At 41.1% G+C, this 26,250-nt stretch overlaps 2 protein-coding genes across 2 annotated transcripts; both read left to right on the forward strand.

Annotated features, from left to right (window-relative positions):
- Positions 1 to 503: 503 nt before the first annotated feature.
- LOC135966936 (protein FAM90A5-like) lies at positions 504 to 4,061 on the forward strand. The gene is made up of 4 exons (XM_065527695.1): positions 504 to 623; positions 1,111 to 1,310; positions 1,770 to 1,878; positions 2,534 to 4,061. Exons 1-4 carry the CDS (start codon positions 504 to 506, stop codon positions 3,494 to 3,496), a joined length of 1,392 nt encoding a protein of 463 aa, XP_065383767.1. The 3' UTR covers positions 3,497 to 4,061.
- Positions 4,062 to 16,100: 12,039 nt separating this feature from the next.
- LOC135966937 (beta-defensin 109-like) lies at positions 16,101 to 21,292 on the forward strand. Its single transcript, XM_065527696.1, has 2 exons — positions 16,101 to 16,158; positions 21,087 to 21,292. Exons 1-2 carry the CDS (start codon positions 16,101 to 16,103, stop codon positions 21,290 to 21,292), a joined length of 264 nt encoding a protein of 87 aa, XP_065383768.1.
- Positions 21,293 to 26,250: the final 4,958 nt, after the last annotated feature.

The following is a 26,250-nucleotide window of genomic DNA, read 5'->3' on the forward strand; positions in this document are numbered from 1 at the left end:
AGTTCTGATAGGAAGCATCCCTTATCCCTGCCTTCAAGCAGACGTGCCAAGGGGTGACATCGGCCATGCCCTGTAGCTTCTATTCTTTTGTCCCTCAGGGGAGAGAGAATCATTGTGTCTTCTACTGGAGTGAATGGTGATAGACCTAAGTCCAGTCTCCAGAATCAGTTGTTTGGTTGGGATTGAAATCTCAACTCCAACTCCACATACCTAGGCCGTGGGCCATGTGGCAGGCAAAGTTTACTCTTGGACCAGGTAGTCACGGCAGAGGAACACACAATATCTGAGGATGCACACACCACATTGTGATCCACAGATTTGACCAACGGGTGGTGAGGTCTCCTCATGACCACACCGTCATGGAATTAGCTGAGGGTTTCTTGTGGGTGTGTGAATATCCAATGTGCCTAACCATCGCTTTGTGTGTGTTTGTGTGTGATTCAGGTGACCCAACCACCAACCCCTGAAAAAGGCGGCCATAAAACGCCCAGGAGACGAAGAAGATGGCACGTCGTGACCCCAAAAGTGGGGCAAACAGACTCGTGAGAGCCCAGACCCTCCAGAAGCAGCAGAGGGCCCCAGTTGGGCCAAGGGCTCCCCCACCCGATGAAGAAGATCCCAGGGTATGTCTAGCCTTGGAATCTTTTGGGTATCGAGGGGGGAGGAGGGGGCGAGTGTCACACGGTCCTCAGAGACTGGGTTGGATTCCAAAGAGTTCTGCCAGCACCACCCGGGTTGCTTTTCCCATCCAAGCTGGGCCTGGCTTGGGACCTCCTCCCCGGCCCGACAGGTCCCTGGAGAGACTCTTGGGAGCAACCTCCCTTTCCACTCAGAATCCTGTGTAGCCAGGTTGGGCTGTGTTGTGGACATCGGGTTCACGATCGTCCCCGCTAGAACCCTGAGTCCTTCCTTTGAGAGTTCCTCCATCACATGGGCTTTGGGAGGAAACATCGTAACCGAACCCTCCCGCCACTTAAGGGCCCCCATGCCGGTGTCCCCGCTTTGGAATCCTCACTCAGTTCTGAATTCACAATCCGTCTCAATGTTGACATTGGATCACTGCCTGTGGCTTCAGCTCATTCACTGGCATCACTTCCTTTCCACCCACAGGTCAAGTGCAAAAACTGCGGGGCCTTTGGCCACACGGCCAGAAGTACCAGGTGCCCCATGAAGTGCTGGAACGGAGCCCTGGTTCCCCAGACCTTTGGGAGAAAGGAAGGGAAGGAAAACCGGAAACCATGGAAGCCCCAGGTTCGAAGGAACCCTGGGCCCTTGAACAAGGAAAAGGGAGAGAAGGAAGCGAGACCAAGGTGAGCAGTGGGAGGGGTTTTCACCACCCTTAGGGTACTGCCACCTAAGGACACAGTGTCTCTGCACCCGCACACCGTGTGCCTTTCCGTCTCTGGGACAGGGAAGGAACGCTGCAGAGAAACAGACCAGAGCTCCGTGTCCTCCCGAGTTCCCCATCCGGGAGCTCCTTTGGCTCTGGGAGATTCAGGGACGGTGGAGAGGCGGGGGCGCTTCGTGCGGGTTCCCCATGACAGGGGGAAAAGCAACGGAATCCAAATGACAGTACTTACTTGGGAAGCCTAGAGGGCCACCAGCAGGATGGGAAGGTTGGCACATGAGGGAAGGTGCAGAGGCGGAAAGGGCGCAGAAGTTCCATTTATGTATCACAAAACACAGAACGGGACTGGGCCCCAGACAGGGTTCTCCCTGTCTCCTGGGGAGAACCAGGGGGCAGGGCCTGAACTTTTGCTCTTCTGCAGGCAACAAGACCTGCAGAGGAAGGCTCTCCTCCAGATCTTTTCCGGGACACCTCCGGAGAAGCTGCCGCCAAATCGAAAAGAATCCATGGAATCTTGTGATTATCTGAGGGTGAGTGTCACCCTGGGCCCCTGGTCTTTTTCTCCTCTAGGTCACCCTGGTTGATTTCCTTTCAGGTTCCCGTGTGTGGGAGGGGATCGGGGAACCCTTCTTCCTGCCTTCTTGGGGTCAGGGACTCCATGATCCTTCCAGGTCCATTTGATTCCAGATGAAGGCATCTGAAGATGCCGTATTTCCTGTTGCTTTCTCTCTGTGCAATGATGGCAAGCCTGCCAACAACGTCTTCCTAGCGGCGTGAGGAAATTAGTCCCTCAGGGGCCCCAAACATGGAGGCGGCTCACCCCAGGAACATGCATGTTTTCAGAAAAGACGTCCTGGGAACCCTTGAGCCACCGACCTGCCTTCAGAAGGGCATTAGTCCGTCCCACTTCATGGAAGGCTGAGTGGAGGCGCTTTGATCCAGTGAATGCCCAAGACACAGTCTTTAGAAAAATGGTATTCTCAGATCATAGCTCGAGAGTGCATTTTTCATGGGTCTTGCCCCGATCAGCACTCACCTTGAGGATCTGTCCCTACTTCCAAGGACCGCCTGTCCTTACCGTATTAAGAATTTCCTGCTGTGTACACCTTGTCTTTGGATGTGGTTGATTTCCATGTTGGCTCGATGCCGAGGAACTTCTAACGTGTGTGGTCTCCTTTCTTTCAGGTTGCAAGCAGGCCAATGCCGGTCCAAGCAACTAATAAGAGGCCACGCGTGGACCATGCCCTCACTGATGGCTCAGCTACGAAAATGTCTGACACGGTATCCATCTTGGCTTCACTGTCTCCCCTCAGAAAAGCCAGTCTGAGCTCCTCGTCAAGTCTCCGACCAAAGGAACGACAGACAGGGGCTGTGGCCGACATCCCTCAGCCTGGAGTCAGGCAGCAGGGCCCGGAGCCTCTCGTCGTGAGGAAGCCGACACACAGCAGGCCTCAGGGTGGCCGTCGAGAAGTTCCCCAGGCTGCCTCCAAGCCCCACGGCCTGATCCGGGTCATCAGCCCCCAGGCACAAGACAAACGTCCTGCGGTGACCTCACAGCCCTGCCCACCAGCCGACACACACAGCTTGGGCCTCGGCTCCAATCTCAGTTTCAGGCCAGGAGCCAAGAGACCTGCCCAGGCTCCGACTCAGGCTTGCCTGAACTTCCCCAAGAAACCGAGAATGGGTCCCTTCCAGATGCCCGAAAATGCCATCCAGGGAGGTGAGCTGGGGGCCCCGGAGACTCTCCAACCTCCGCCAGCTGCAACCGAACTCAGACCAAGTCCGTCGCCCCAGATGAGCAGGAGGACACCCGCCCAGGTGCCCAGCAGCGACCGGCAGCCTCCGCACAGCAGACCTTGCCTGCCTACTGCCCAGGCCTGCACCATGTCCCATCACCCAGCGGCCAGCCACGATGGGGCCCAGCCTCTCAGAATGCTCTTCCGGAGACTGGAAAACGGATGGTGGAGCTCCAGCCTCCTGACAGCTCCCTTGTTTCCCTCTCCTGAGAAGCCGGGAGCCTTCCTCGCTCACAGCCGTCATGTCTCAGAGAAGTCTGAGGCTCCCTGTGTTCCTGTCCCCCTGAGTGTCCTCTATGAGGACCTTCAGGTTTCCTCCTCCTCAGAGGACAGCGATTCTGACCTGGAGTGAGACTACAGGTGGCCAGGGCTCCATTGCATCCAGCTCCCGTGATTTGGAGGGGTCTGTGGGACTAAGGAGCACAGAGCAGAGAGCAGACTGTGTGTGGTGACTCCCAAACTCCCCAGCTGTGGTGCTTCTGGGGATGTTGGAGCCCAGGCCAGGCAGGGACCACATGCAGAGACTCTGCCTCATCGAATTCTGGTGAGGGACATTGTAGTTCGCAGGGCGCTCCGGAAACCCGCCACCAGAAGCATCTGTGCCAATGATTCGTTGCCTCAGAAACTGGGTGACGGTGACGCGTGGGAGTCAGACTTCTGCTGTGATGTCAGTAGGAAACTGGGGAATGACTGTGCATTTGCTCTCTAGATGACTGAATCAGGGAACAGTTAGGGAACCCTGAGAGATGCAGGCCTTCAGCTGTGCCCCGCCCTGACAGCAATGTTTTGGACGCTGTGAAGCGTTCTGCACAAAGCGTTCTTGGGGTGTTTCCTCAGCCTCGAAAATTGGGCTCTGGAATGCCATTGGAAATAGGTGTGTTTAATTTGTTTTGAAGTGAATAAAATTCTCAAAAAGATGACGTACTCTCTTTTGACTTTCATTCCGTGTTTGTGTGTAACTGATTTTCCAAGGGCTTGAAAATTTCTTGACTTGTCAGCAATCCAAGTCATTTTGTCTCCGAAACAGAGTTGATTGAGGGGACCGCAGGTCTTCGCAGGACCTGTGACTTCTTAAGCATCCACAGGGGCAAGAGAACCTCAGCCCCACTCTACCAACACGCACCTAGTCAAATTCCGCCAAGTGAATCTCACGCACACTAACACGTGAGGAGTGTTGCTTACACCACGAGTCCTCATTTGGCTCACGGCGATGCCACATGTGGGGTTTCACACGTATGTGTTACACCGCAGTCCATTTCACAGTGGTAGAATAAATGTATTGGTTTTTTGTCGGTTTGTTGGAGGCAAAAGCCTGTGATGTTGTTGGTTTTTGGTGGGAGAGTTTCACTTTCGAAAAGAAAATACTCTGAAAATGGAGGTTGTCCTAGATTGTATTTCAAAGTGAGTCTACTTGATGCCAGTGAAGCATATTTTGGCATATAATACATATGGTTATATTATATTTTGTCTATATTACCTCATTTAAAAAAACTATTTTGTGAAAAATGTCAGAGTTAGATATACCAATGTTCAATTTCTGATCACGTGTCCAGAAGCACTGTAAAATGCAGCCTAGAATGCAAAAACTTCTTTGTTGAATTCTCTGCAGAGCGGCATTGCATTCAGGGGTTTTCAAGGTGCACTAGTGTGGCATGAGCTGGTCTTTGGCTTCCTGCTGAAGTTAGAATCCTGTAGATTGTTTAGGGGTGGTGTCTGCTTGTCCCATCTTTCCAGGTCATCATTAACCTTTCCTTGGCACCCACGTGGACTCAGAACTTACCTAGAGTCACAGGCAGGTCTGGGAAGCTGGCCTTGAGCCTTTGTGCAGTCCATGATGGTTCCATGCCTCTGATCCGCTGGGGCACATTCTGCAGAGGGATGGGCTGGCATAGGCTGTCCCTGCCTTTCTGAAAATCACGGAGATTCCTGGTACCTGAGGCCACATAGAAATATCTGTGTAGTTTCAGGCAGGACAAGGATGCCATTCACAGGCTCCTGTTCTTCCACTTAATGGCAGCAAGAGTGATTCCTGGGTTTCCTAATTGACTTCAAAACAATTTTGGTGACTTTGTTGTGTCAATGACCACTCCTGTTTCTGTGGCATCCAGTTCACCTGTAAGGTTTTTGGGGATTATGTGGAAACTCGTGCATTTTTCCAGAGCCTCACTTCATCCTGAATGCTCTCAGGCATGCACAAGCAGATCCCTGCCTTGGTGGCATCTTGGAGCATTGCAGGAGACCCCTTAGGTCTAGGAGGCACTAGGAGGTCCATCAGGAATTGGGAGGGCATGTGTCTGCCCATCTGTAGTGTGAACTTCTATTCACCTTCAGAATGCAGATTCTTCCCGAACTAATAAATTATCTTCATCTTGGTGTAAGTAGCCACAAAAGAATAATTCATATTAACTCCATGAATAAAAATAACTGAAAACCAACAATGGAGTTAATAACGACAATGTTAATTATTATAATATTGATAGTAATAATAAAACAAAGGCATTAGAGATTAGAGATTCCCTTAGGTGAAGGACAATGTGAAGATATAGGGATACATGAGTTGTTTGGACTCAGAGTCCAATGAAACGTGTTCCTCAAAGGCAAAGACAAGAAGCATAAGGAAAATACAAAGTTCATGGATGATCACCTGGGCTACCTTGGAACTCATGTGGGAACACTGCAGGCAAAGTGTACCTCGTCCTGGGACTGCCCACCACCCAGCCCCCACTCACCTTCATGAGGTAGGACAGCAGGATAACGGGGAAGGAGTCCATGCAAAGGATGCAAGACTTGTGTCACACCTGATTCAAAGAAGCACTGCTTATGACAGATGTTTATCTCCTAACACTGTGGCACCTCTAACTACCTGGCTGCATGTCTGCCACTTGTTCTTCTTAGGTCACAGGAGGGACAGATATTACTGTCCACCCATCTGCATACAGCGCCATTGGAGGACGTTATCCTTGTTGCTTCCTCTTTGGAAAGGGGCAACATACATGGCAGATGCCATTCTCTGTCTCTTTGGAAAACTTTGCCAGCACATTTAAGGTTTTCTTCAGCCACAGAAAGCCACCTGCTTCAAAGTCTCACCCTCCACAAGTGGCAAGCACACAATTATTAATGGAGGCAAGGGATGCATAGACTTTGCCATTTGATTCAATTGGGACAAATAGGGGAGGCCTTCTTAGCTGAACAGCTCTGTCTGTGCGGCCAGTTGACAAAGTCAGGCTGCATTGCCATTAGACTTGTCCCTTTGCACAGAAGGCTTCCCTCTAATCCTTTCTACAGATGTGGATCCTGACATTACTTCCTAATAAACATCCTGCACACTAAACTTCATCTATATCCAGCTCCCTGGGAACCAAACCTGTGACAAAAGTGAAAAGTTTCTAGGGAAAATATGGTTTCCTTATCAGACAGGGATCAAATTCTGCTGAGCTAGAACATAAGGTAAAGTCTGATGCCATCTCATGATTTTTTTTATTAGGACATTACCACTGCCAGCAAAAATTATGTGCATCAATTCATGGGGACAAAAATCATATTGGAGTGGGATGAGGTTGTTGTGAGTTGAGGAGAAATTTTGACGAATGAACTTTACCCTCAGTTGAGTTCAGGAGAGGAGATGAAGATGAAAACAGCTGGAAATAAAAGATGTCCAAAAACATTTTTCTGGTTTTTTAAAAATCAAATTTCAGGTTGGGAGACACTATGTTTAAATTCTAAAAGGATGTAGCATACTGAGAGGAAATAACAATAGATAAATTGTCCTTTTTGTAAATAATACACTTTATGGTACGACAGGAGACCAAGGGACACAACACAAATTTGGAGTTAAAGAAACTAAGAGACATTGTCGATACTCAGCTGTTATGGCAGAGATGCCGGAATGATGGATGTCCATGTAGCAGTATTTTTTTTTTTTAGACATAATCTTGATCTATAACCAGGCTGGGGTGCAATAGTGTGATCTCAGCTCACTGCAACCTCCGCCTCCTTGGTTCAAGAAATCGTCCTGCCTCAGCCTCCCAAGTAGCTGGGACTACTTGCGCACCACCACACTCAGCTAATTTTTGTATTTTTAGTAGAGATGTGGTTTCACCATGTTGGCTAGGATGGTCTCGATCTCCTGATCTTGTGATCTGCACCCCTTGGCCTCCCAAAGGGTTAGGATTAGAGGTATGAGCCACTATGCCCGGCCCATGTAGCAGTACTTTTGAACTTAATGGCTGAAAGCATCCACCTCCAAACTTATGTATTATATTCGCAAAAGAGTACAAACTATGTAATGAATTTTAAGGGGAAGACAAGCCTGTGGGAATTCAACAGCCATGACAACGTTTTGAACTTCTTTTTATTAAACATATAAGAAGTAAGTGAAGTTCAAGACCTAACAGAATTGCCAGGAATTATTTGAAGAATTACCAAGATGACTTAGACACTATGAAATCCTTACGATGCCCTCTGGTGGAGTTTCCTCCTGGAGCCAGTGATTTTAAGCCAGAGGCAAATGTCTCTGCAGGCATAAGAATTCGACCCAAATGTACTCTTCAATTTTAAATGAGATGACAATAAAATTGTCTCCTATATAGTAACAACTTTTTTTTTTCTTTCAGACAGAGTCTTTTTCTGTTGCCTAGGCTGGAGTGGAATGGGGCACTCTTGGCTCACTGCAATCTCTGCCTCCTGGGTTCAAGTGATTTTCCCACCTCATCCTCCTAAGTAGCTAGGATTATAAGCATGTGCCACCATGTCTGACTGATTTTTGTATCAGCAAAATTATTTCTGGGGTGGAGAGTTAGGGACCTTTATTCTCCCACATCCAAAAACGTGTTCTCCAAATGATCTGTCAATAGAAATAACTGATACGTATATTTGCTAACCTATCTTTTTCTGTCTTTAAATTCAGAACTAGAGTGTGTAAAAGTTATATTAAGAAGGTTTTCTCAATTTTCAACACAAGTGATGGGCTAGGCACTATTCTAGGTGCTACAGATACACATTCACATACCCACAATAGTTATGCACCAAAAGAAAATTACAGATTAGCTTTTTGTTTTTTTGAGATGAAGGTTAATTCTATCACCCAGGATGGAATGCAGAGGCGCAATCTCAGCTCACTGCAACCTCTGCCTCCTGGGTTCAAGCGATTCTCCTGCCTCAGCCTCCTGAGTAGCTGGGATTACAGGCATGTGCCACCATGCCCAGAAAACTTTTGTATTTTTCAGAAAGACGGCTTTCATTATGTTGGCCAGGCTGGTCTCAAACCCCTGGTCTCAAGTGATCCCTGTACCTCGACCTTCCAAAGTGCTGGGATTATAAGCATGAGCCATAGTGCCCAGCCAAAGAGAATAGCTGTAAATAGAAAGCATGAAAACAAAAGAAACGTATGCCCATCAATTTTATACTGTATTTGGCCAGGTGCAGAAGACCGACTTGTAGTATTGTAAGGAATAAGGTCAGTTCACATCTAATTGTTTGGACAAGTCACCAGAAACCAAAAGTTGGAGAAGTTGTATCTTTTGAGGTGGGTTGCACAGGCAAGCAGCAAGTTGCTATCTCTCCAAAGTCCTAAACTGTTCTATGTCTCCTACTGTGGAAAAATGCATCTTCTACTTGATTTCAATTTATATAGGAAAATGCTTAATAAAACTAATAAGGGCTACATTCTTGGGACACAGCTAGACCACACATATACTGAATCTTGATTCTGGAAACACATCTTGTTCAATGTAATTGGATTTTCATGACAACAAAAATGTAACCCTGACACAATATTGGAGAGTCAAAAGGAAAGGACATTTTGGATTGAATTTTTTTATTTTAAAAAATGTCCTTGAGTTCTATTAACAATAGCTAAAACCTGGAACAACTCAAATGTCTACCGAGAGGAAATCGATAAACAAATTATACGCATATTATAGAGTAATATTGGGCAATAAAGGGGGATGATCAACTCTATTAATCAACATCTTGGATCAATATAATCTTTCTCACCCTGAGTGGGGAAAGCTAAGCTAAAAACTGTCCTATAATATAAATAAATGTGCACAAAATTCTAGAACAGACAAACCTAATATAAGCTAAAAAAAATTCAGAAAAGCCAGGTACAGTGGCTCATGCCTGTTATGCCAGCACTTTGTGAGGTGGGTGGATCACATGAGCTCAGGATTTTGAGACCAGACTGGCCAACATGCTGAAGCTACTCCGTCTTTACCAAAAATACAAAAATTAGCCCAGTGTGGTATTGTGTGCAGGAACAGAAAACCAAATACTACATATTCACCGTTATAAGTGAGAGCTAAACATTGGGTTATACATTGCTTAGCTCTCACTTATATGGAAACAATAGACACCGGAGATTCTTAGAGGGAGGAGGGAGGGTTGGGTACAAGGCCTTAAAAACTGTCTATTGGGTATTATGTTCACTATGTGTGTGATGAGATCATTCATACTCTAAACCTCAGCGTCACACAAGACATCCATGGAACAAACCTGCACATGTATCCTCTGTGTATAAAATTAAAATTAAAAAACTAAAATGAACTAACAGATATGAGTAGGAATTTCTCAAAAGAAGAGATACAAATGGACGATATATATATAAACAATTCTTACCCTCTCTAGTCATCACGGGAATGCAAATGAAAACTACCATGAAATATCACCTCACACCTGTTAGAATAACTATTATCAAAAAGATGGATGATAACAAGTGTTGGTAAGGATGTGGAGAAAAGGGAGCCTTTGTATACTGGTGGTGGGAATGTAAATTAGTATGGCCATCTTGGAAAATAGTATGGAGGTTTCTCAAAAAATTAACAATAAAAATACCATTTTGTTCCAGCAATCCCATTTATTTTATATATATATATATAAAACATATAATATATATATGAAGTCATTGAAATCATTATGTGAAAGAGATATCTGCACTCATATGTTCCTTTCAGCTCTGTTCACAATAATCAAGATATATGAAGAAGACACACATGTTATCATTCATTCACGGACGGATGAATTAACGTTTTATATATATATGTACGCACAATGGAATATTATTCAGTATTATATAATAATGAAACCCTGTCATTTGTGACAGCATCGGTGGATCTGAAGGGCATGAAGTCATGTGAAATAAACCAAACACAGAATGACAAATATTGTATGATTTCACTTGTATTTGAAATCTCAAATAAACTCAGAAGCAGAGAGTTGACTGGAGGTTGCCAGGAGCTCTGGTGCAGGCAAATGAGTAGGTGTGATTATAGTACAAAGTTTTAGATATACAAACATAAATAAGTTCAGGAGGTCTAATCTACAGCATAGTGCTTATAGTTATGAATGCTGTATTGCATACTTAAAATATAATAGGAGGGTGAATTTTATGTTAATTGTTCTTACTAATAGAAATAATAATTAGAATGGGAGGGAGAACTTCAGGAGGTGATGATTATGTTTATAATCTTGATAGTAGTGATGCTTTCACAATGTATCCTTATCCTCAAACTCACTGAGATATACACATTAAATAGGTACAGCTTTTTGAATGTAATCATATCTTAACAAAGTGTTTTTAAGGGAGGTTGGTTAAAAAATTTAAAAAGGAAGGGTAGATGTTCCTTTGCCCTTCTCCCACACCTTTTTTCTTCCTGCTGTCTAGAATTCAGAAATAATAGGTGGGAATTTAGCAGCCAATCTGGGGTATTTTCTAAAGTATAGCAGAGCAGATACCTGGAAGGGACCTGCATCCCTAATGATATTAGAAAGTATCTGTACTAGCCCTGAATGGTGTAACTACAGGTTAATTTTAAGTGACAAAGAAATCAACTTCTGTCTTGTTTAAGCAACTTCATTCAGGCATTAATTTTATAAACATGTAGAGAATACATACTCCTTATGAGCAGAAACAATGTTTATAAATAAAACAATGGTGATAAATAAAAGAAAATAAAAAGCAGTGAAACAAAGTGGTTTAATAGCTATACATAGTTGTTTTGTTGAAAGATTCTGCTGCTAATATTATTCAATATTTTTGTATGCTGGTGCAAGTAAGGAAATTTACATTGTCTAATAAAAATTATTTATCAATTTATAAAACAGTAAACATTTCATAGAATGGGGCTAAGAATCTGCACTGCAAAATAACTTTCAGTTGATTTTATGCACAGTAATTATTGAGAATCCCAACAGATCTGGACCTACATAGGTGCTATCAAGACTTAAGGAAGAAAATTTTCCTGACTCTATCCACACCTCCAGTTAGTAACAGATCTAGAGATTCAGAACTCAAATCCAGACCTCCTGCTTCCATGTGCAGTGGCCTTTCACTGTCCTGTTTCGCTTCACTTGTTGAAGAGGATTTGAGAATAAATGACCACATGATTCAACTCTCTCCTCAGCTCTGAGGAATATAGCCCTGTCCTGGCAAACAAGAAGCTCACACAGTAGTAGAGGAGGCAAATAGACATTCACTAATCTAGCATACAAGCAGTAGGCACTGTACCATAAACAAGGCACTGTGGGGGTTCAGACCAGGAGCAAAGCAGGGATTAGCAGGGCTAGTAAAGTCTGGGAAGTGTTCACTAACAAAATGTCTAATAATTAACTAAACCAAATGGTTTCTCAACATGGCCTAATTAATTGTAACTTAATATAAATGGTTGGTTGTTCATAAACCTTAACCTTTTGCCAAAATATTTGTAGCTTATGTTCCCATTTAACAAGGTTTTCTGGTCAAAACTGTGCACCCACATCTTTCTAATGAACTTAGTGTCCAATAAAACATGGACTTTCAGTCATCCCATGAAGGTGATTTTGCGTGCATAATACATCTCTGTCTGTGAATATGCCTAATGAGGTATGGAAGGACATTTATTATCCAAACAAAGACATTCCACTGGTGCTAGAGAGCTACAGACGGAAGTTTTTTCTGCCTACTGGAAATAAAGGCAAGCTTTCTTCTTCCTTCAGCAGTGAGGATTGCTGTCCTCCTCTTTATCATTCTCTCTCTCTCTTTTTTTTGAATGGGCAAAACTCTACCAAATAACAAGATAAACTTTGTGTAAGCCTTGGTAAGAGCAGAGTGTCTGACACCTTATGGTGCTATAATACTCAAAGCAAAAGCAAAATCACCTATGACCAGAAAACGGAGTCACAGGAAATCTAGAAGACTTATTGGCCGAGAGACCTGTAGCCTCATAGTTCATTAGCTCTCCATAAGAACTCTCACGTGAAATGAAGTCAGTGGTGGTTCAAGTACTTGAAACCCTCATTACTCTACCTCTTAATGTGAATTAATTAGGCAAGTTTACTAGCAGTTACTAGACCTCAAAAGCAAGAGAATCAGGCATTATTCTACTAAATATTGTTCTCCATAACTCCTCTATTTTCTTTAGGAAAAGCTAGTTAGCCTAAGACACTTGGCATAAGGGCTATGCCAAAGCTATGTTGGGGTCAGCCAGGAAGGATTCATGGGGGTCTCCTTGAAAATATTACAATAATCGAAGAAATCTTCAACCTATTGCCCCTCAGTACTGTTGGTCCCTTGTATTTGATTTTTCCCCTTAAGTTTTATTCCAATTTCTAATATTATCATTCCCTCTTCTTTCTCAGCAACTAGTCCTCCAAAGTAGAACTTAAACAATGACCAGACATGGCCCTGCAACAGAGCATATCCTTCTACATTTAGCATGCAATCATGAATCACAGGTATAAGACCCCTTGAACAGACATGATTTTGGTGACTACATGTAGGACTTACTGCTTTTACCCAAGAAGAGGATCAGACATCCTAAGTAGCTCAGAAATTTTTCTGGAGCTCTTGAATGTGTATAGGCAAGAAAGATTAAGCAACCTGTTGCCTTACATGAGGCATACTATTTTCTTATGTTTTCTTTTGAATTCAGGATTTCAAGGTTGGGGAAGGAGTGGGAAAGTAGCCATGGACATGTGAGAATGTGGATGATCCTTTTACATTGTCAGGAACGGTTAAATTCTATGCTTTATGTTGTTTGCTAAAAGACACTTTCCAAAGCTTTCAACAGAAAATATAATGGCACACATGCCTATTCTTGGTGAACCCAGACTTTTTATCTAGTCTGTGATAGTCAGTTTCGAAGGACTGCTTAGGGTAATGAATCCTTCAAGTTGTAAAGATGAAGGGAAGTTTTTGGACAATTCTCATTTTGCTGTAGGAAAACTAATCTGGAAGAAGTAAAAGGGAGAGATTGAAGTGGGAGAGAACGGAGGTGGAAAATGAGTTCAGTTGATCAAATATTTGTTAAGTATGTCGGGCCCTTACAAGGAAGCAAGCAAAGAACAAAAGCATGTGATAGCCTTGCTCCTAAGAAGCCAGAGGCCAGTAACCTGGATGGCTATAGACCAGAAAAACGTTCACAAGCCCCTACAATACAGCACTGGCATAGGATGAAGAAGAAGATTCTTTCTATGAGATAAATAGCATACAACCAAATAAGAAAGCCAAAAGTTACACAAAGTTCAAAAACCTAAGGCACCAACCTTTAAGAGATCTGATTGTCGGTGATGACTTTGGAAGGAAAGTTATTATTAGGATTATTTTAGTACTAAGAGTTTTGAGCTGTCTATCCAATATTTTCATCTGCACCTCTGCCTTAGTACTACTGTCTGTGTGTGTGCGTGCGTGCGTGTGTGTGTGTGTGTGCACATGCGCCTTTTCATGTATTTGAAATATATTATCTATACCACACTCCACATAGGTTTGGGGGTTAATTACAAACAGGCTGATCTGAATCTATACTCTTAGGGACGGGGTTAAGCTACTCTACCACATTGTGAAGGGTTGATATGTAAGAGACTCTGAACATCTTATAAATTATCTTTAAAATGTTTCCTTTCTTGGGAAGGGAAGAATAAGTATTTGTAAACAAATGCAGAAATATCTTTACCTAAACAAAAGAACAGTTAGTTAACCTTGTTGTGATTAGCAGAGAGGATAGCTGCAGACACTATAAAATCACTCAGCAACAAGATTTGACAAAACGTTAAAGATGGCTCTATTTTTCCTGTTTTATACAGGAAAATATTAAGGCCCTGGGAATTGAAGTACTTTTCCCAACAGTGGAGTAAATGTCAGAGTCAAGGCTGTGTTTTACATCTCGGTTTTCCCACACATCCTACCCTATGGTTCTGTTGTGCTGTTCCTTTGTGTGACTCCTCAAAGCCTGGTTAAAGGTGATATCGTATCAAATTGTATTAACTCAGTAGCACAAAACACCAGGGAATTGATTTATAAGTGTATTAACCTTGTGGCATTACTGAAGACCTATCTGATTAGTAGTTATCAAGTAGTCACCCTGGCTAAATATATAGGTTTGATTTTTAATTTTGAAAATGAAAAATATTTTAAAATATATGTCTTACATCCATATCTCCAGGAAATTTTAATCAAGTTTTAAAACTTTCAAATTTAGATAAACTCATGTTTTTTGTTGTTTTAATTTTCACTCAATGAAAATAGTAAAAAACTAATTGGATAGAACAGCACAGCAGAAGCATTACTTATCGCCAAAAATGGGATACAACAAGACTGAAGAAGAAAATGCAGGACAGTGCTTAAAAAAGCAGTCTAATGAAAAGTGGGGTCTCCTCAGGATGTCCTTAGGTAGACATTGCAGCAGAACTGCAAAGTTTTCTTTAGAAGGCTGGGGAAGAGAGGAGGAAACAGAGAAGGGGCAAGAGTGGAAACTAGAATGAGGCTCAGAATACCAAGCATTAGTGCTGTCCCTATCACCTTCCTCACTTGATCACTGGGTGATCTTGGGCAAGTTTCTTCCTTTCCCTCAGCTCATTTCCTCATCTGGAAGGTAAGTCACTAGACAAGATAGCCTTTGATGTTCATTGTAACTCTAACTGATCTTCCCCAAGCAAATAGCTGGGAAAGACACTGTGCCCACAATATGCAAGACACAAGGTTTACAAGCAAAGAACAAATCAAAACAAAAGATGTTTTAAAACCCCTAATGTCACTTGAATTCTTACAACTAAGCAATGGTACATCATACTTTTACAAAGTCCTTCTGTGATTTCATTTTTAAAATCATTTCAAGTTTTATTTTACTTCATATTAAGATAATGGGAGATAAAGTGTTACATGGGTTCATGCAGGAATATATGTAAGAGACACAAAAATCCAAAATAGGTAATTGTTATATTAGTTGTTCCCTTTACTGAGGGGGAGCAGACAAAAGAATGTTAGAAAAAGCTTCATAAAGTGGATTACATAGAATGTGCTTTTAAAAAGTTTGGTATTTTATTGAGTGGGAAAGAGCAATATGGGGAGTTATTGTTCAAGGGTTAAAGCTATGCAAAATGAGTCAATTACAAAGATAGGCTCTAAAACATAGTACCTATAGTTATTACTGAGGTATTTTGTATTTAACAATTTGTTAAAAGGGTCGATCTTAGGGGTTCTGACAACAACAACAACAATAAAGGGACGTAGGAAACACTTGGAGGTGACGGATATATTATTACCTGGGTATTGGTTGTGGTAACAAGAGTAATATCTATGTGCAAATTTGCCAAACTATATCCATTAATTACGTACAGTTTTTGTATAACAATTTTACTTCAGTTCCTACTATATTGCCTGGCAAACAATACTTTATACTTAAAGTAAGAGCAATGACTATTGCATGTGTATGTTGAAAGTAATAAAGAAAGCAGGTGACAATAAGACATCCTGAGTCATTTGGAAATAAACAGCATTCACCTGCTTTCTCATCCATTGAGATATCACCACATTTATGTACTTGTGTGTCCCTGGAAGTTTCTTGTGGTAGATTTAGTTATTCTCTTTTCGTTAGGCTCTACTAACCAAGAACAAATCACAGACTCAGACAGCATCATAAAAAGGCCCAGACCCACGATGTCCAGAGACTCCAGGCTCAACCTACATTGATGCTGGCCCTTCAGCCATGAGACTCCATTTGCTTCTTCTTATTCTCCTTCTTTTTTCAATTCTTTTATCCTCAGGTAAGTTAGTAGCTGATTACTACAAGGTTCTGCAGATTAGAAGGCTATATCCCTGGCCAGACAAGATCCTAGAATCAGTCCTGTGAGTTCAAGAACCTAATATTTACAGCTTCACTAGGATAATAATAGGGAAAAATAGAAAAGAGACTCATTTAGCAGTAGCTCCTGTTGATAAGATTCCATCCATGTTTTTTGATCTAGTGAGTGTATATAATAATGGATGCTGCTGAAATTCAATCCTGTCAGATCAAACTGCCTACATATAAATTTCCATGTCCCACCAAGGCATCTCAAGATACAAAGTAAGAATACAACAGAATGTGACCTCAATGAGATGTCTTTGTGGGACCTGGAAATTTATATGCAGGCAGTTAGATCTGACAGGATTGAATTTCAGCAGCATTTATTATTATATTTGCAGAGGTTGCAGTGAGACAAGATCGCGCCATTGCACTCCAGCCTAGGCGACAGAGTGAGACTCCAAAGAAAGAAAGAGAGAGAGAGAGAGAGACAGACAGGAAGGAAGGGAGGGAGGAAGGAAGGAAGGAAGGAAGGAAGGAAGGAAGGAAGGAAGGAAGGAAGGAAGGAAGGAGAGAGAGAGAAAGAAAGAAAGAGAAAGAAAGAAAAGAAAGAAGAAAGAAAGAAAGAAAGAAAGAAAAAGAAAGAAAGAAAGAAAGAAAGAAAGAAAGAAAGAAAGAAAGAAAGAAAGAAAGAAAGAAAGAAAAAAGAAAGAAAGAAAGAAAGAAAGCATTAGTGAGGGAGAGTGAATGAGAGTGAGTGTGTTTGGGCCCCTACTGATGATGCTAAACTATCACAAGCCCACACTCAGCCTTTCAACATTTGCTGGAGATTCACTTGTTTCCTTGTTATCTCCACCAAGGGCAGCTTCCTCCTGCTTCTGCTGCTGCAACTCTGCTAGGCACAAAGCATCTGTGGATCCGTTCTTTTTTCAGCAGGGCTTCATCACTCTGAATTTAAGTTAATTAGCTTTTTTTGAGACCTCAGTTCTGTGTTTTAAAATGAAATCTATGATCTATAGTTTATCCAGCTTATTCTCTTTGTCAGGGCAAGAGCATTTTTCTATAACTTTCCAAATTCTAAACAAAAGTAAAAGTTCACTTCTTTTCAGAATCCCCACGTGTCAGAAAGTGTTACTATTATCATCAGTTCAGTGATATTTATGGAATTCCAAGTTGACTCTAATATCAGCTTTTGGGTTAAATTCTTTCTTTCTGATATGTAGCCTTTGAAATTTTATTTGCTGCGGATCTCTTGGTAGTGAACAATTTTCATTTTTCTCTGTCAATTTCATATTGTGATTTTTGATCTGGAAAGACGGCATTACTGAGTACCCAATTCTATATTAACAGTTATTTGCTCTCGACATTTGTTGATACTAGTTTACTCATTTTTAGTTTTTGCTTTACTATAATAATCAGATAAATATTATTTCATTATAAATTATCCTTTTTTCAATATTTGTATGGTCTGGTGTTTGGTTTTAATGTTTTATAATTTAACTAAAGTGAGTTTATTTTTATATCATCTGTTAGAAATATATTGTTTGAATCAATGGATTTATACCTTTTCTTAATTTCTTTTTGAGAATCTCTTGAAATGGTGAATCCTTTTACACTTCTCTCCCCCCATATTTGAATTAAATAAATGTTAGACCTTGTGTTTCCATGCTACATTCTGGGTATATCATTTAAACATTTTTTTCTTCACTAGTTATCCTCTTACCTGTGTCTAATATATCATTAATAACTTGCATTTATTTTTAAATTATTTTTTGTTTCAGACCTGCCTTTTTTTTTTTTTTTTTTTTTTTGGAGGTGGAGTCTCGCTCTGTTGCCCAGGCTGGAGTGCAGTGGTGCAATCTTGGCTCACTGCAACCTCCAACTCCCGGGTTCAAGCGATTCTTCTATCTCAGCCTCCTGAGTAGCTGGGACTACAGGCACCTGCCACCATGCTCGGCTAATTTTTATATATTTATTTTTTAGTAGAGACAAGGTTTCACCATCTTGGGCATGCTGATCTTGAACTCCTGACCTCGTGATCCACCCATCTTGGCCTCCCAAAATGCTGGGATTACAGGCATGAGCCACCACGCCCAGCCAGACCTGCCCGTTTTTTCTATCATCTATATTGTTTTACTATTGTTTTTACATCTTTGTAATAGTAGATTGTTTCTTTAAACAATTGATACATACCTGCTTAATTATTTCTCCACATTGACGATTTCAATACATCTAGTTTTAAAGGGTCTAGATATGCTATTCATTTCATTAACTTTTATTCATGGTGTCTTGCTTACCTGATCATTTTTAATACTGAACTCATTGTTCATCCTTAACCTGACATCATTTTATGGTCTGAAATGAGAATGCTATTATCCAGACTTCCTCTGTGAAGCCGACCCAATGCTTTAACTCAATATAGAAGTTTCAGCATTAACAAACTGGAACTTCTGATGGCCCCAGAGTCAGTAGTACCATCATTAGCATTACTGATCATAGCAGATCTTCCCAGAAGATCTGGGAAACCCTCACCCCCCTCCATCAGTTATCCAATACAAAGTGCCCACTGCTCAAGCTCCAGTTCACAGACTATTTTTGTGTTTGAAAGAGGAGATATTTTAAGAACTTGCCTAACCATTTTCAGGGATAGAAATGTTTCAAAGAGATCCTCTACTATATATATGTTCTATAGCAGCAGTCACTTGAGAGCAGCTCACTTGCAGTCATGGCCAAAAGCCTAAATCTTTCTTTCATTCTAGTCACACGTATTTTGTATCTTTTGGGGATATCTCAGATTCAGATGCATTCATAGTATTCTATGATTTGCGACACTACTATAGATTCTTCAAAATGTTACAACATTCCAATGGTATGTTGGGAGGTATAGAAGGAGAGGAAAAACAATGGGCTCAAATCCCCTCTGACTTCTCTTCTTACAATATGTTTCATTGTTCAAAACTTTTAGAACTATATCAATACAGCATTGACAGTGGGAATTCTTTTCCTTCTGACTTAAATAGGATTAAAGGAAGTGTTTTGCTATGAAATTGCTATATGGGTTGTATTCAGATAAATTTTGACTTCATAAAGGCAATATTCTCCTCATTATTTTTAAATGCTTACCAGGATTCACAGTATTATTTTCAGTTCTCCCTGTTTAAAGGCATATTTAAATAACTTGATGACTTGGATATAGTATATATGTTACTCTGCTACAGAAACAGAAAAACCACCACCAAATTATATTCTAAGATACTTGGTACACCAATTGCACCATCTTTTTTTATCTAAGACATTCAATTCTTCCACAGGTGGGAGTACATGAATTAGCATCATTTACTACTCGTAGCTTTCACTACAGACTTTCAGACTTATGGTGCCTAAAAGAAATAGAATACTTCTAGCTGGGTTTAAAAGCTACAAATAAACAGAGGAAATATACACTATTTTGAAAGTATCACTTGAGTGTTATACATGTATTTCAACATTATATTGCTAATTTTAATTGTTCAAAGTTAAAGAGCTTAAACCTCCCCCTCATGCATTCCTGAATCACCCATTACTCCCACACATACATTGTTCGATACAGCATAAACCTAAGTAAATAAAGATGTGGCAAAATGAAAAAAATAAAATAATGTTATACCATTCTCATCTGTGAATGGCATCAGTAGACAGATGTGAATAAAAGTAATGTGATTATAATTTTAAAAATCATATTTAATAGGATCCATTTATTATTAAATGAACATTAGGCTACTTAATGAATAATAAATCTTTGACACAATGAAAACTCTTAATGCAGAGTGAGACCAAAATGAAAGTAATAACTGTTTTTCTCCTAACCCTTGCTTTAGTTGGTCTTTCCACCAGACTGTCACTTTAAGGATATTATAATAGCACAAAGCCACCAGCTTTACCATTAGAGAGATCTTCATTAAATTATCTTTGTTTTAATAAACGTTATCTGGAGGAAATACTGGTCTGGACACAATAATAAATGTCAAGTTTTCTAATATTTTCCAGTTTTAGACACAAATTGAAAGGATCATTTATAATGTCAAAAATATACTTTTTTCTAACTAATCTATCCTATGACTAAGACACTATTAGCAATTAAAGTAGAGAGAGCAAATCTAAATGTGGAGAGAAAAAGTAATTTCCACTTGTTTGAACAGATGAAAGCACGAATAAATTGAAAGCCTGAAATATTAGCTTGGGGGAATAAAATCACTCGGGGGAGCAAAAGCAGGACATACCAGCCTTTAACTCTACACTTCCCCCAAGAAAAAATTTATAGATAGCTATGTACAAACCAAAATAGCGCTGGGAGGGTTCAAGGGACCACTTAAGAAACTACAGCAACACAGTGAAGCCAAAAAAAAAAAAAAAGAGAGAGAGAGAGAAAGAGTGAAAAAAAAAAAAACAAAACAAAAAAAACAAAAACGAATAGCCATATAGAAAAAACAACTCCTGAAATCGGCATACCTGAGACAGCAGAAACATCTTTTCTGGCTAGGAACGAAAAAAGCAGAAAGGGACTATCAGTATCAGCCACAAGGTGGAACCACTATGGCCCTCAGTAACCCTCTCTGGCAGAAGACACTGGCATTTTTGCCCCGCAGTAAGCAACAGCCATTTCTGAGAGAAAACCCAGAGGAAAAGATGAAGATGTACCATCCCCTCCCACATCCCTTTTCCCCCACCAAAAATACCGTGACTGTTGTGCCAAACCAGGATCGGAACTACTCCCTTTCTTAATCTGCATATGTCACTGACATATGAGCAGCAACCATTTCAAAAGCTCCCACATAGAAATGCTCATACTAAATTTATTCTGTTACTTAAGAGTGTTTATGGATTTACATTCCATTTGTGGACTATCTCACTGGATCTTCTTTCCTGCAGTGAGAGGTGGTTTGGGTGCTGCTGAAAGTCATTGTCTCAATTGGTCTGGTGTTTGCAGAAGAGATGTCTGCAAAGTAGTAGAAGATCAAATTGGTGCCTGCCGAAGAAGGATGAAGTGCTGTAGAGCATGGTGGATTTTAATGCCAATTCCAACACCACTTATCATGTCAGATTATCAAGAACCCCTTAAACCTAAGTTGAAATGAAACTGATGTAAAATAAAAATACATCAAAAGTGAAGTTATTTGCATCTAAGAATATTGAAATATACATATTAAGTACTTCCATCTTGATAACCATCTTGTGTTTTCACTTATCAACATAAATGAATAAATACTAATTTCAAATATACCCAATACTATTTCTTTGTGAGTCATTAACAGATCTTAACAAAACCTTTAAAAATGAGAAAACTGTTACTTTTGTTTTCCAAGATGGTGGATTGAAGGCATTGTTAGCCTGCCTCTTGCACTTGGAAAGACAAAATGGTGTGTAGAGATTCACACTGAACTTTCTTTCAAGAAGCAACACAGGAACTTAACAGGAAAATTGAAATAAGCCACAGACCATTTGAAAGAAGCAGCAGGATGCAACTTACACCATAAGCTAGGCAGAAAATTTTGAGTTTCCAGGGTGTGAGATGGGGATAAACTGACTGTAAGATATACACTTCCATTGGGAAACCTATCAATCTAGGCCATGGGGGAAGGCCTTAATCGTACTCAGGGCTGGAGTTGATTCAGTGAAGAGTGATGAGTATATGAGGAGTGGCATTGGGATGTGCTTTGAGTCTCCAGCACGTTCCCAGTTTCTGGCAGGATGGAGGGAAGCCATTTCTGATTCTACCTCAGAGAGGACCTCCCAGAAGTCTGCCAGCTAACTCAAATGGTGGTCACAGGTTGAGAGAACCTCCCAACTGAAATGTTTGATATAATTTTCTGTGGGGACAAACTCCCCAGGCCAGAACTGAGAGGCGAGTGGGACGTGTGATGCAGCAGCAAGCACGGGAGCTGGATGCCCCTGCTCTGCAGGTGGATCAGGAGGGGTTTGGCCTGAAGGTTGCAGTTACTGTCTCAATAGGAGAGGCTTATGGTATGGGTCGGTTTTGAGCTCTGAGTTTAGACTTCTTGAAACTTAGCTAACTACTCCCAGTGGAACACTGTGGGTGTGAGACCTGCCTCGCCAAGGGTGTGGGAGCTGGATGGGGCTTACTGCCAAGCTGCTACTCCCCATTCTTCATATGGACTCTCCTTGCACAGAGGCAGAGGCAGCTTCACTTCTCTCTGGAAAATTACCCCAGTGGCCTAAGAACTGCCTTCCAATTCCCACTGGAGCCACTGCTTGTCCCACACATAGAGAGCCAGAGCATCACTTTACCTGACCTAGTTCCCACCTGGTTTTGCTCAACCACCTACCCTGGTAGATTAACACAAATAACAGAAGAAACTTTTAGAAGCCCTTTGGCTCTACCCGTTCCCTGAGACACCAGAGTACCTCCCATGGGTAACATAAGGCAAGTCCAAATCTCACCACTACCACCACAGCTGGCGGTCTTTTGCAAGCACCACCTCCTCGCTGAAGGCCAACTGACACAGTCCATTAGAGCATCTTGAATTCAGAACATTCAATGTCATGACAGGCCGGGGAGCCTCCTCTGCCCTAATTTGGCTCTCTATCACACATTCACACACACACACACACACACACACACACACACACACACACACACACATCAACCTACTGGCAAACCGAGGTAAAAGCACACACACACACACACACCTGCTCAATTCAGGCCATTATCCCTGATGAACATCAATGCAAAAATTCTCAATAAAATACTGGCAAACCGAATCCAGCAGCACATCAAAAACCTTATCCACCACGATCAAGTGGGCTGCATCTTTGGGGTGAAAGGCTGATTCAACATACACAAATCAATAAATGTAATTGATCACATAAACAGAACCAAAGGCAAACACCAGACAATTATTTTGATACACGCAAAAATGCCTCTGATAAAATTCAACATCCCTTCCTGTTAAAAACTCTCAATAAACTACGTATTGATGGAACATACCTTAAAATAATAAGAGCTATTTCATACAGCCAATATCATAAAGAATAGGCAAAAGCTGGAAGCATTCCATTTGAAAACCGGTACAAGACAAGGAAGCCCTTTGTAACCACTTCTATTCAACATAGTATTGGAAGTTCTCGCCAGGGCAATCAGGCAATAGAAAGAAATAAAGGGTATTCCAATAGGAAGAGAGAAAGTCAACTTGTCTCTGTTTGCAGATGACATGACTTCCTATTTAGAAAACCCCATCATCTCAACTGAAAAACTTCTTGAACTGATAAGCAACTTCACCAAGGTCTCAAGATACAAAATCATTGTGCAAAAATCACAAGCATTCCATTACACCAACAATAGTCAAGCAGAGAGCCAAATCAAGAATGAACTCCCATTCACAATTGCTACAAAGAGAGTAAAATACCTAGGAATACAACTAGGAGTACAACGGATGTGAAGGACCTCTTCAAGGACAACGGCAAACCACTGCTCAAGGTAATAAGAGAGGATACAGACGAATGGAAAAACATTCCATCCTCATGAATAGGAAGAATCAATATTGTGAAAATGGCCATACTGCCCAAACATTATAGATTCAATGCTATACCCATCAAAATACCGTTGACATTTTTCACAGAATTAGAAAGAACTATTTGAAATGTCATATGGAATCAAAGAATACCCCATATAGCCAAGACAATCATAAACAAAAATAACAAAGCTGGAGGCATTACGCTAACTTCAAACTGTACTAGAAGGCTATGGTACCAAAACAGCAGGCTACTGCTGCCAAAACAGACATATAGACCAATGGAGCAGAGCAAAGACCTCAGAAATAACACCACACATCTATGACCACCTGATCTTTGACAAACCTGACAAAAACAAGCAAGGGAGAAAGGATCTCCTATTCAGTAAATGATGTTGGGAAAACTAGCTTGCCATATACAGAAAACCAAAACTTGACCCCTTCCTTACACCTTATACAATAATTAACTCAAGCTGGATTAAAGATTTAAATGTAAAATCCAAAACCATAAAAACCCTAGAAGAAAACCTAGGCAATATCATTCAGGACACAGGCAAAGACAAAGATTTCATGACAAAAATGTCAAAAGCAATTGCAACAAAAGCCAAAATTCACAAATCGGATCTAATTAAACTAAAGACCTTCTGCACAGCAAAGAAACTATCATCAGCATGAGCAATCAACCTACAGGATGGGAGAAAGTTATTGCAATCTACCCATCTGACAAAGGTCTAATAACAAAAATTGACAAGGAACTTAAACATATTTACAAGCAAAAAAAACAAACAACCCCATCAAAAGTGAGCAAAGGATATGAACAGAAACTTATCAAAAGAAGACATTTATCTAACCAACAAATATATTTTTAAAAGCTCAACAATACTGATCATCAGAGAAGTGAAAATCAAAACTACAATGAGATACCATCTCACACCCATCAGAATGGTGATTATTAAAAAGTTAAGAAACAATAGATGCTGGTGAGGCTGAGAAGAAAGAGGAACGCTTTTACACTGTTGGGGAAACTGTAAATTAGTTCAACCATTGTGGAAGACAGTATGGTGATTCCTCAAGGATCTAGAACCAGAAACACCATTTGACCCAGTAATCCCATTAGTGGCTATATACCCAAAGGAATATAAATCATTCCACTCTAAAGACACATGCACATGTAAGTTTATTGCAGCACTATATACAATACCAAAGACATGAAACCAACCCAAATGCGCTTCAGTGCTAGACTGGATAAAGAAAACGTGGTACCTATACACCATAAAATACTATGTAGTCATAAAAAGGAATGAGATCATGTCTTTTGCAGGCACATGGATGAAGCCATCATACTGAGCAAACTAACACAGTAACAAAAAAATCAAACACTGCATGTTCTCACTAATAAGTGAAAGTTGAACATTGAGAAAACAAGGACACAGTGAGGAGAACAACACACGACACGGCCCGCTGAGGACTGGGGATGAGGGAAGAGAACTTAGAGGATGAGTCAATAGGTGCAACAAACCATCATGGCAAAGGATACCTACATAACAAACCTGTACGTTCTGCACATGTATCCTGCATTTTTTAAATTTAAAAACAGGAAATACTTATGGACATACATACATACATACACACACACGCACATTCTTCCCGGATCTTCATTCCTGGTAAGCCAAGGAACCTGGAGAAACACCAGAATTCTGTCCCTCTGAAAATGCAGGACAGGTCTACCTTCATCAGCATAAAATTTTGGACCAAATGTGGTAACTGCAGGTCCACCCCACAATGAGTAACTGAAAATTGAGGCAGTATTTCAGATCCTAAAAAACTGATGAAGCAATTCGTGACACATTTGGGTTGTTTTTGCCTTTTCCTACTATGAAGAGTGCTAGTAGGAAGAAGGAAGAACGGTGTACAAATATCTGTTTGATTCTCTGCTTTCAGAATCCTTTGCTTGTTTGTGTGTTTGTTTGTTCTTTCTTGAGACAGGACATCACTCCAGTCAGCCAGGCTTTTCCAGTCTGTAATTTTTGTTGTTTCCTTTTGTCAAGTTTTAGAAGATTTTATTTAATTTCTATTGAATTTTAAGGCATTTTTAGATATGTATTAAAACATTATCTCACACGCTGTGTGTTACATTTCATTTATTTTCATCGTCCCTTTTTTATTTTATTATTTTATTTTATTATAGTTTATATTCTAGGGAATATATGCACAAAGTGCAGGTTTGTTACATAGGTATACATGTGCCATGTTGGTGTGCTGCACCCATTAACTCGTCATATACATTAGGTGTATCTCCTAATGCTATCCTTCCCTCCTCCCCCCACCCCACAACAGGCCCTGGTGTGTGATATTCCCCTTCCTGTGTCCAGGTGTTCTCATTGTTCAATTCCCATCCATGAGTGAGAACATGTGGTGTTTGGTTTTCTGTTCTTGCAGTAGTTTGCTGAGAATGATGGTTTTCAGCTGCATCCATGTCCCTACAAAGGACATGAACTCATCCTCTTTTATGGCTGCATAGTATTCCATGGTGTATATGTGCCCACATTTTCTTAATCCAGTCT

This window comes from Macaca fascicularis, chromosome 13, assembly GCF_037993035.2.
Source record: "Macaca fascicularis isolate 582-1 chromosome 13, T2T-MFA8v1.1".
Lineage (NCBI taxonomy): Eukaryota > Metazoa > Chordata > Mammalia > Primates > Cercopithecidae > Macaca > Macaca fascicularis.